Below are 10732 nucleotides of genomic sequence, written 5' to 3'. Positions count from 1 at the left end.
ATGAGTTGCCCCAGTCTTGCCAAATGGCCCGAGAGAAGAAATAATCTCTCCACCATCCTCCATTGGATTTTGCTTCCTTCTCTCCACTCAGCTTGAGGGGAACAAACCATCCACTGCCCAATGAAAGGGCAGTCCCATTTGCCTAAACAATGTCCTGTTCCCAGGAAAGCTCTCCAAATCTCTCCGCTGTTGACACCCTTAGCTAGTGCTGCAGCAGGGAAGAGTTCATGTGGTTTGATTTGGTTAGCACATGGCAATGACCATGTGCTCTATGCTGACCTTTCCTGGCAGGTCTAGGGAGTCCACTGCAGCTGGCTTCCAGATGTAACTCATGCCCAGCTGCTCATGTGGGTACATTCAGCATATATTTTTGAAGCATTTCTGGATCCTAGAAGCCCCAGTTCAAGCCCAGCCTGGACCAGCAGTGCCCTTACTTGCAGAAACAGGCACATCCAGCACTGCAGCTTGAAGCTATTCTCTCTCAACGCTGTCCATATATCATCCATGCTCACAACGCAGGATTCACCATCAAAAATTCAGCATGAGTCAGCCTTCAAACCAGGGGGCAGCATGTGGCCAGGTCTTGATAGTTGCTTCAAGTGGTCATGGCTCAGGAGAGCCTCAAAGCTACCTGGTCCTCTCCAAGATCGGTGCCCCAGGAATGTATTGCTCTGGTGCCCTGTGTTTCCACTGCTGCCTCAGCCCCAATGGGAAGCATCCCTGCTGCTGTGGGGAAGATGCGGAGAGCCCAGCTGAGCTTGTGGCAGGGCCAGCGCAGGAAACAGACTTGTTGGGCCTTGGTCACTTTCCTCGGAGTTGCACAGCATCACAGTGTGAGGCAAGTGGCACAAATTAGAGCAGAAGATGGTTCCACTAGATATAAGGAAAAATTCTTCATCATGAGGCTGGTAAAATATTGAGATGGAGGACAGAGAGGCGGGAGATTCTTCATCTTTAGAGACAAATGTTGGCTGGAGACAGCCTTGAGGATTCTGCTCTGAGCAGGGTCTGGTCTCAAAGCCTCCTGTGGGCCCTTCCCACCCGAGCCTTCAAGCTGAGGTTGCTGGCCCAGCTCTGGGAGTGGCGCTCAGGGCCCTGAGACATCCTGCTAATGCCAGGGCTGGGAATGAGGTGGGCATGAGGTCACCGCCTGGAGAGTTGGCACTGCCAGCAGAGGGACAGAGCCCCAGCTTGGAACAGCAGGGATTGGCCAGGTGAATGAGCTCTATACCCAGGGCTGATGGTTCACATTCTGCCAACCTAGAGCCCCCTGGGCCACCTGAGGGTCCATCCAGGCCCTGAAATGTCACCCAGTGTCTCATTCCTGACATCACATTGCTGCCAGTACTCATGTACAACTGCACAAGCTGCGTGAAGGTGATCTCTGCCCTGTACCCGGATGGTCCTGCTCGCTGCGTCAGTGGACGCTAGGCGCACTGTCCGGTCAGGTTCTGCAGCTGGGGAAGTGCTAGGGGACAACAGGGCCAAAGAGACCCCTAGCCCTCCAGCCTGGGTCGCTGGAAAGCAGGACAGCTGGCCCAGTAAAGCAGATGGCAAGGCAGAGAGTGAGCTAGGGCAGCGCGTTGAGTGCTGCTGGCACCATGCTCTGCCCAGCCCCAGCGAGCTGTGCCACGCCGGCTGCTGGCACCAGCGAGGATCCTCAGGGGCGGCTGGTTGGCATGCAGAGCCAGACCATGCACACCGCTGTGCTGGGCACTGCCTTCCCTGGGCTGTGGGGTGCTTCAGCTTTTACTACAGCAAACAAGAAACTCCCCCTACCTCATTCCTCTCCCGGTGATGTCACCTGAGGCCAGGAGCAGAGGTTTTCCATGGTGATTTAGGGTGGCCGAGCCAGGGGGAAGCTGGTGTTTGAGCTGAGGCCACCAGCCCAGTGCAGGGCTCTTCAGTATCACAGCGTGGAAACTACTTCCTTTCGTTTTTTCAGCGCTGGGTTAATTCATGCAATGCAATGGTGCCCCCACTGCAAGGGGACATGCTACCACGCAGGGCCAGCAATTCCCCAGTCAGGTCCCTGCAGCCCTAGCAAGCACACAGCCTGGGCTACGGGCAGACCCAACTCTCCTACTAGTCCGTAGCAGCTTGATCCTCCTCCACGCTGAGAGGGGAGGATGCTGCTGAGCAGAGCGGAAGAGCCCGATGTGTTTGCAGCAGCGAGAACAACAGAAACCGTGGGGCCAAGGGTGTCACAGGGCTGGCAGCTCTCACCCGGCATCCCACCTGTGTGAGAGTCCTACCCCTGGCCCCACAGCAGAGCCCAGCTGCAGGAGAGAAAGCCTGCACTGCAGCTCACCCAGCACAGCAGCTCTAGCCCCAAATTCCCCAGGCAGCCAGCCTGGCTGTTTCCCCAGGCATGTCGTGGTGCCAACATGGGGGGAGGCATCCTCAGCGTGAGGGACATGTTTCTTGGGAACAGAAACAGCTCTGGCTCCAGCTCCTGAAGTCCCTCCTTCGCCCGAGATGGAGTGTTTCTCCAGTTGACATGAACACAGCACATGTGGGAAGAGGGGGGAGAGACCTGCAGGTCTCCGTGCCTGCTCCTGTTTCACTGTCTCTCTCCAGCACTTCCCCTTGCCAGCCTGGTGGCACCTGTGCTCAGGAGGGAGTTGCATCAAACATCACATTCACCATCCTCTGAGGACAGAAGCTGACAAGAACAGCAGTGCAGATACAGGAGGGAGGCTAGGCTCTGCCACAGGAAGACAGAGATGGGCAGGAGGAGGGCAGGATGGCTGCTTTGGGGGCAGAGCCAGCTCCCAACATGCATAGAACAGTAGCATGACCTTGGAAACCACAGTTTTCCACTTAACCAGGTTTATTAGAGACAGCCAGAAGTCACTTTTGAGCAGCAGGAGGGCATGAGGTGTGGTCCAACATGGCCAGACTCTGCTGAGGACAGGCTTAGCAGAGCAGGCAGTAGGAAAGCCAATTGAAACAAGATTAAAAAAAATACATATAAAACTGGGCTCTGAAAAACAGAGGAACGAGGGGCAGGGTGAATCCAGCCCTGTACTGGCAGGGCACTTGTGCCTGCTCCATCTCCTTTATGCACTTCCAGCCACAAGCTGTACCTCATGGGCTTGACATGAAGCGAGTTCTCATTGCATCAGTACCACTCACCCATCTCACTCTTCCTGCCCCGTGTAGGTCCCTGAGCACAGGTAGGAGGGACTGAAACAGAAGCAAGGCACCTGTGGTCCTGGCCCAAGGGCGCTGGCAGGGGAGCAATGCACACTGCACTGACAAGGCATCTTATTACAGAGGAAGTGTTAGTGAATAATGGACGTGACAGCGAACCTCGCTGCAGCACAGCAACAGCCCTGTCACTGCACCAGCCCCTTGCTCTGCTCCCCTAGCAGGCACACAGGCCAGTCCACACAGCAGCCACAAGAGCACAGAGCTATCGGGCTCTCTTATGCGGGTGAAGGGGCCGAGAGAGTTGTTCTCTCTGCTTGGGCACAAGCTCGAGTGCTGCCTTGGCTCTGCTGCTGGCTGCTGTGGCCAGAGAGGGGACATTCTCAGCGGAGATGGGCTGGATGATGTGGCCTGCTCGAGTGACAATGCGTGGGGCAGTCAGCTTCTGGAATGCACGCTGTGTGTTCCATGTGGGGCCCACAGGTGTCCGGATGCTCTGCTCAAACTGCTGGTGCTTCTCAAAGGGAAAAGGCAGCTCGCTGACCTGTGGGGAGAGAGCACGGCTTGGCTAAGATGCAGCTGCCTGGCCTAGTGCCCTGGGGGTTGCTTTCATGCCACGTGGGCAGGGATTCCCACTGGTCCACAACCACTTCACACTGTGTGCCCAGTCTCCTGCCCTGCTCCAGACCCCTCATCTCTGATCTCTAGCAGGCCCCAGAATGCTTAGCACAGCAGCAGAAATAAGTCATAGGAATGGTGATGTAAATTCCTTCCTCCACTATCCTGCTGCTGGCTTTTGGATTGTCAAAGCTGAAAACTCGGCACAGCCCTTCTACAAGAAGGGATTCACGAAGCCCAGACACAGGGCCTGCCTGGGTGCTGCGGCCACAGTGCTCACTGCTGCTGCCCCCTGCAGCCACACGCCATCCCACCCCACCTGATGTGCTGCTGCGTGGATGTTGCGCTGCTCACTGATGATGACGTGGGGCAATTGTTGGTCTTTTCTGGGAGGTGCTGGAGGTGGCTTGAGCAGGAACCTGCCGGACAAGCAAAGATGTCAGGCCCTGGCACTGGGTTGAGACACTTTGCCATGCCTCTCCCACACTCACCGTTTCATTTTCTTTTTGCTGGGCCTTAGTCCTGTGCCTCCCCACTCGCCCCAGCCTGGCAGCACCAAGTTCACTGGCTGTGGCTTCCCAGCCTGCTCTGCCTTACGCTTCTCCTGGCGAAAGTCAGCGACCACGTCGTCCCCGGCAAAGGCCTCTGTGATCACTCCTCTCTGGTCGATGCCACCCTCCTGTGAACAGAAAGGTCAGTGCTCTGCAGCCAGCCCTGCTCTGGGCCCCAGTGGGACAGGCCTGCGCTGCTCACCTCCTCCTCCACGGCCACGGGCAGGCTGGGGCACTGGATCTCCTGGGACTTTCCAGCTAGCACGGCCTGCAAACTGATGATCCTCTTCTTCTTGACTTTTGGTTTCTTGGCTTGCCTATCCTCAGCTCTGCCTTCCTCCTGCTGGTGCACTCTCTTCCCTGTTCCTGTGGCCACTGGTATTTCTTGGTCTTCTGCACACTCCTCCAAAGCCAAAGCCTCGATATCCTCCATTGTCTGCAAACGTCTTGGCTGCTCTAACAGTAAGACCTTGTCCTGCACCTGCTTGATCCTCATGCTCATCTGCTCTTTGGTGCAGATGGGGTCGACGGAGATATCCTCTGGCAGCTCAGATACCACCTCTGTCTTATCAGCACCTATGGATGGAGGCAAAGGGTGAGAAATGATCAGACCATGAGCAGGGAGTGAGGGAGGGAGGAGAACAACTGTGTAAAGATACAGGCCCCACAGCTCCCACTTTGCTGAGCCTTGTGGCACACAAGGCCACAGTACTCTAGGCTACGAGCTCCTCACCTTGCAGCTTAGGGCTCGCTGCCTGCTGTTGCCGCACGTGCCGTTTCTGCTCAAAGTCCTGTAGCAAGGCCTCCTCCTCTGACATCTCCTCCTCTGACATCTCCTCCTTGCTCTCTGCAGCAGCAGGCTCTGTAACATCTCCAAGGTCCTCCTGCACCTCAGGCTCCTTGGCTGGGCTGCTGGGCTTGCCCAGCATCCAGGGATTAGCTGCGCTGGCATCCACGCGGACAGCAGGGACAGAGTCTGGCACGAGGTCCTCTGCAAGCACATCGCCTGGCTCCTCCTCAGGCAGCTCCACCTGCACTTTCTGCATCAGCTCCTTATTCTTGGCCAACTGCTCTTGCATGGCCTTGCGGGCCTAGAAGGGGACTGAAATGTTTTTAACAGGCCAGAAACAACATGGCCCAGCTTCGTGCCACCCCAGGCATCTCGCCCTTCCCCACTCCGTGTCTCACCTCCAGATCATACTTAGCGATAATGGCCCTGGAGCGGGCCCATTTCCCCTTGTTCTGGTGCTTAAGGCTCATCCGCTCCTGGGAGACAAAAAGGGAGAAGCATCAGGAAGAGTGTCCTTGGGGGCAGAGAGGTCCTAAAGGACAGGGGAGCAGAGCAGAACCAGCACCTCCATCCTGAGTTGCTCCAGTTCTTCCAGCTTTGCCAAGGCAGCCTCAGGATCTGACTTCCGCAGCAGCTCAAATTCTTTCAAGGCCTTGCGTTTCTTGCTCTTTTTCAGTACTCGATGGTACCTGCAGCGCAAGAGCAAAGAGCCAGCAAGTGAGAACTTAACGGTTCTGGGCAGATGCACAAGCGCACAGACATCCTCTGAGGCAGGCGGCACTGTTTTGTGCAGGTGGCAGCACAGTTTCCCAGCAGTATTTCAAACTGTTGTCTGATGTGTCACAGACCCCAGAGGCCTTCCTCCACATCTCACCAATCCACTGCCACCAGACATGGCTGGCTCCAACCCTCCCAAAATGCACAAAGTATGGCAACGGGAAAGCCTTACTTCTTGCTCTTGATCTTCTTCTCTCGACGAGCCTTGGCTTCATAGTATGACTGCAGGACCCGAGCCTTCTGCAGCTCTGCTCGCCGCTGTCGAGCCTGCCAGGGAACAAACAGCAAGGTCAAGCTCCAAGGAGCCTGACCTCCAGAGCCTCCAGAGGTAGGGTGAGAGTGTGAAAGAAAGCACTAACCTCCTCCAGGCTCATCGCCTGCAGCGAGGCTTTCTCCTGTGGTGTCAGCAGCGGGTCTGTGATGGGCTGCTGCGTTTTGTGGAGCAGCCCAAAGATCTCCTGCTCCAGAGGAGTCCGGGGCTGTTGTGGGGGACAGAACAGGCAGCAAGACCATGACGAGGAAAGAACTGCATGATCCAGCACCTACCCCACTCCCTCCACCCTTCCCAATGTCCTTGAGCAGGTCCACTGGAGAGCATAGACAAGCAAGGTCCCCTCCTCCCTGGGGTCGCATTCACAGTCCCCCTCACAGTCCCACACAACACAGCAAGAGGGTTGCCAAGGTACCAGCCCACACAAAGGACATCCCTCCTACCCTTGTTTCTGGGAAAAAAGCATAATGGGTGCTCAGAAGGAAAAGCAGGTGATGCCACATCCAACTGAAACAGCAAGGGAGCTTTGGACCTGAAAGGCAGTCTCTGGCACCAGATCAAGGTGAGTGCTTGTGAGGTTGGGAAATCAGTGAGGTCCACGTCCCACCTGAGCTCCCACCTATCCACCTAAGGATACCTAGGAAAACTCACCAGGAATGAAAGTGTCTTTCCTGCCAAATCACACAATCTGCAGGAGAAGGCACGTTCAAAGCCAAAAGCATTATTCTTTCACAGGGAAAAAATATACAAATAGATGTGGTGTAGAATTTGGTAGAACAAAAACCCTCTCTACCCTCAGCACAAGTGGCTACTCACAGGGCATCTAGCTCAGTGGAGAAATTAGGAAACATCAAATTTCTCCCCTGTGCCTCAGGCAAAAAAACACTAAAAAGAGGAGACAGGTCTTTGCCCAACAGGGCATAGAGCGGGCTCTGAACCATCTGCATACTCCCTGCCTAGCCTGGCCTCCCTCAGATAGGGGCTGCACATCTGCTACATATGCAGAACAGGAAGAACTTCCCTTTTAATGCTCCCAAGCTCAGTATGTAGCTGCCTGGACCTGACTAGACCCTCAGCTACAGATCAGCTGTCTCTCAGACCTATGTGACCCCATCCAGCAAAGCCAGAAATCAAGCTCCTCCTAGCAGACCCTTCAGAAAGCCCTATGACAACTACATACTGCCAGCAGACACACAACAGCACCCACCTTCCAAGCCGAAACCACTTGCTCCAGGGGTGCAACTGCCACAACCTCCTGCTTCATGGGAAAAACCAGCTGCTCTGCTCGTCGGTTCTGTAAAACCACCTGTTGCCATTTGCCAATATCTTTAGAGGTCCTAACATAGGCAGCTTCTCTCACGACCTGCAGTAACAGGGACAAAAAAAGAAAACTATGAGTAGAGAAAAGCACCTGACTTGAAGAACAAGAAAAGCCAGTCAGCATTACAGAGTAGAGATGCACTCATGGGCTCATCCCTACGGCCCCTTAAGGCCAGAGCTTCCTCCCTCACCACTCCCTCTGCTGCCTGGCAGCCTGCACACGCCCACTTACCCGCTCTGCCTCCTCTTTGCTGAGTGGTAGCTCTACTGCCTTTTTCTGCTTCACTCTGTTCAGCTCTTTCTTCACACTGCTCAGCACAGATTTGGCCTTGATAGGCTGCAGGAGCTCAGACAGAACCAGCTTCTCCCCAGTGCCTAGACAAAGTCCAGCATGTCAACATGGCTCAGCAGTGCTGAGCCAAGTGGCACCATGGGCTGTAGCTGTATGCAGCCCACTGATCCAGCGCAGACACAGCAAACTCCAAGCTGTCGACCTTGAGCTGGTGAAACAACGACCCAGTTTGACAGCAGGAGCTCTGCAGGCCTTCCCAGAGATATCTCACCTTTGCAGCTGACGTTGAACTCGGATACCTGCACGCTTGCCTCTGTACGCTCTACCAGCTTCCGCCTGCAACAGAAAGCAAACAAATAAATTAAAAGGCTATTTGCGTACCCCCTATATGCTTCTCCTCCTTCCTGTCACTGTGGTAGTGGCAAAGGAGACAATACCAAGAGAAGAAGGAATTAAGAGCCTTTTCTTCTCCCCTCTTTCAAAGTAATTCTGTGCAGCCTTACAAGCTCAATAGCGAGGAAACACAGCTTGGCTCTAGGAGAAGCCCCAGGGCCAAGCCGCTGAGAAGAGTCCTTCAGACACCCCAAAACTCACCGCTTCTGTCCGGAGAGGGAGCTAACTGCCTCCAGGAGCCGCTGATGCCGTCGTTCGTCATCCTCCTCCGCCCCCTAGCACAGCAGACATAGTTACAAGGAGGTCAGGCCTGCAGAGCAACGCCCTCGCGGGCGGCCATGCAGATGGGGCCACGGCCCCAGCCGGCCGCCCCGAGGCCCAGCGCTGCTCCCCAGCGCACACTGACCGAACGGCCTCCCCGCCGGCTTGCGTCCTCGCCCCCGGCCAGGCCGCCCACCCTCCGCCGCGGCCGCTCTGGGGCACACGGCGCTGGCTAGCCGCTGGGGAGCCTCCGTGGAAGCAGCCCGGTCCCTTCGCCTCACCTCATCCTCGCTGGCGCTCACGGCCGCCTCGACGCCAAGCCAGTCCTCCTCCACCATGGCGCCCCACGAGAGCCCCGCCGTAAAGCCCGCCGCCACTGCCGCACGGCCCGCCGTAAAGCCCGCCGCTGCCGCACAGGCTGCTGCGGCTGTCGCAACAACCCACCGCGCTTCCTCCCGTCCCGCCCCGCTGCGCGTGACGCCACCCGTTGCCGTGGCAGCGGGGCCCGGAGAGCGGTGAGGGGGCGGAGCGAGCCGCGCCGGGGCGGGGCGGCCGGGGGTGGGGTGGAGTACGGCGCGCAGGCGCGCTCCCGCGGCGGCCGGGGGGGGGTGGTGTCTGGCGCGCAGGCGCGCTCCCGCGGCGGCGGCGGCGGCGGCGGGTGCCTTCCGTGCACGTTGCGCTTCGAGGCTTTGCAGCTCCGGAAGCCGCCGAGGCGGCGGCGGGCTTGGGGGGCTGTGTTCTTCGGGAGCTGGGCTCTGCCGGCTGAGAGGGGCTGGGGAGCCTGCCGGGGAGCAGGAGCACCTGAGGCCTTTGGGGCTAAGGTGCCTGAGCATCGGGATCTGCTTTAAAAGCTGCCAAAAAGTTTAGTTTCCTCCTCTCGCGGGCAGAAAGGACCAGAGCCAGAGCACGTCCTGCGCATTTCACGCCTGCTCCCTCAGGGCTGCGCAACTTGTTTAAACTTGCATTTGTTTCCTGCTGCTTGGTGGCACCACAAGGAGCCATCCTGCCCGCACGGGACACAGTTCCTTTCGGGCTCTTGGGAGATGAAAAATAAAAGACTCAGCCTGGCCTAAAGCATGCTTTTTAGAGTCTGCATGATTGCTGATGGATTATTCCCTGGAGCGTGACTTTCATGGCACTCAGTGGGAGGGAATTTTAGCAGACACTTACCTCTTCAACTTGTAAAGCTAGTAAGGGTGACAGCTGACATGCATGCTTTGGGGTGACCCAAGAGAGCAGAGCAACGGGGTCCTCTTCAGGGGAGATGACAGAGTTTGCAGAACCCTGTGGGGGTGGAAGGATGGCCCAGCACCCCACTATCTCTCCTGCTTTGCTCATACCAGTTAATGGGGCCAGCACCCATGCCATGGAGCCCGTCGAGGCAGAAGCACCAGCCCTGGCCAGCATCACCAGAAACGGTGATGCTGGCCATCCAGAGCTGGCAGTGGGTATGGTGGGAGCTTGGGCTGGAGACCCTCAAGCTCCTTCTGCACCCCCCACTGCTGGGGAGTCCACACAAGAGCGCTTGTTTGACTGAGCTTTCCCCAGAGCAGCCCCATTTCAGCTCTCCGGTCACCTGTGCTGGCTGGTGGGAAAGGGCCCGTCGCAGTGGCTGGAGACATGGAAATCCACGATGTGGTGGAAATCCTTTTCCTCGAGCTTGGGGGAGTGGGTTGCAGTGATGCAAGACCGCACACGGCGGGTGGAAACCTGCGGGTCCGCAGGCATTGAGGCGTTGCCCAAAATCGCTGCCAGGCAGCAGGCACGAGCAGAGCGGCTCCTGGGGCTGTTGGCATGGTGACACGTGCTATAGTGGGGACATCGGGCAGAAAATTTGGCGGCGCAAAGGAGGTCACAGAGGGTTTGCATGCCCTTGGCATGAAAGACCTTCCAGGGCAGGGACTGGAGAAAGGAGAAAAATACCAAACTGTTCCTGTATCTATTTCAGTCTCCATGACAACGGTGATAAAAAGTTCATTTTTTTTCCCTCAGTTTTGGAATGCTGTTCCCTCTGCCGTGTCCGGCATTTGCCTGTAGCACTGAGCTCAGATGATCTGCAGGGCCAGGCAGAGGAGCAGGGGGACAAGGTGTCCCCTGGCTGGAGGCATCACCGCCCCATACGAACTGGCAGCCCGAGCCTGCTGCAGTGCTGGATGCAGTGCCAGGGTCCATCCATCTCGCTGAACGCTGCAATTGGTGGGTGCAAGATTTAATGTGCCGTGCTGAACCACAGACGTGAAGGCAGTCACATGCAGGGAGAGGGTGGAGGACACGAACAGCCTGGAGGCTCCTGGCTTTTATGGAGC

The 10732-nt window shown here is 56.9% G+C and overlaps 1 protein-coding gene across 1 annotated transcript; it reads right to left on the bottom strand.

The window, feature by feature from the left end:
• Positions 1–2815: 2815 nt before the first annotated feature.
• On the bottom strand, positions 2816–8791 carry UTP14A (UTP14A small subunit processome component). Its single transcript, XM_062584468.1, has 14 exons — positions 8708–8791; positions 8367–8440; positions 8044–8108; positions 7713–7855; positions 7368–7523; positions 6249–6368; positions 6062–6156; positions 5678–5801; positions 5511–5588; positions 5056–5413; positions 4525–4898; positions 4263–4450; positions 4091–4190; positions 2816–3697 (listed from the first exon to the last, which is right to left on the bottom strand). The coding sequence occupies exons 1-14, from the start codon at positions 8762–8764 to the stop codon at positions 3419–3421; spliced, it is 2211 nt and encodes a 736-aa protein (XP_062440452.1). The 5' UTR covers positions 8765–8791; the 3' UTR covers positions 2816–3418.
• Positions 8792–10732: the final 1941 nt, after the last annotated feature.

Source organism: Rhea pennata, chromosome 11, assembly GCF_028389875.1.
Source record: "Rhea pennata isolate bPtePen1 chromosome 11, bPtePen1.pri, whole genome shotgun sequence".
NCBI classification, from domain to species: domain Eukaryota; kingdom Metazoa; phylum Chordata; class Aves; order Rheiformes; family Rheidae; genus Rhea; species Rhea pennata.
Note: the sequence above shows the minus strand (reverse complement) of the source record. Positions and strands in the feature narration are given on the sequence as shown.

Bases quoted from the DNA above. Each gene is read 5' to 3' on its own strand.
- UTP14A (XM_062584468.1), bottom strand. From the start codon at position 8,764: ATGGTGGAGGAGGACTGGCTTGGCGTCGAGGCGGCCGTGAGCGCCAGC. The intron at 8,109-8,366 runs GTGAGTTTTGGG...TTTCTGTTGCAG, and splicing joins TCCCTCTCCGGACAGAAGCG to GCGGAAGCTGGTAGAGCGTA. The intron at 5,589-5,677 runs GTGCTGGTTCTG...TTTGTCTCCCAG, and splicing joins TGGAGCAACTCAGGATGGAG to GAGCGGATGAGCCTTAAGCA.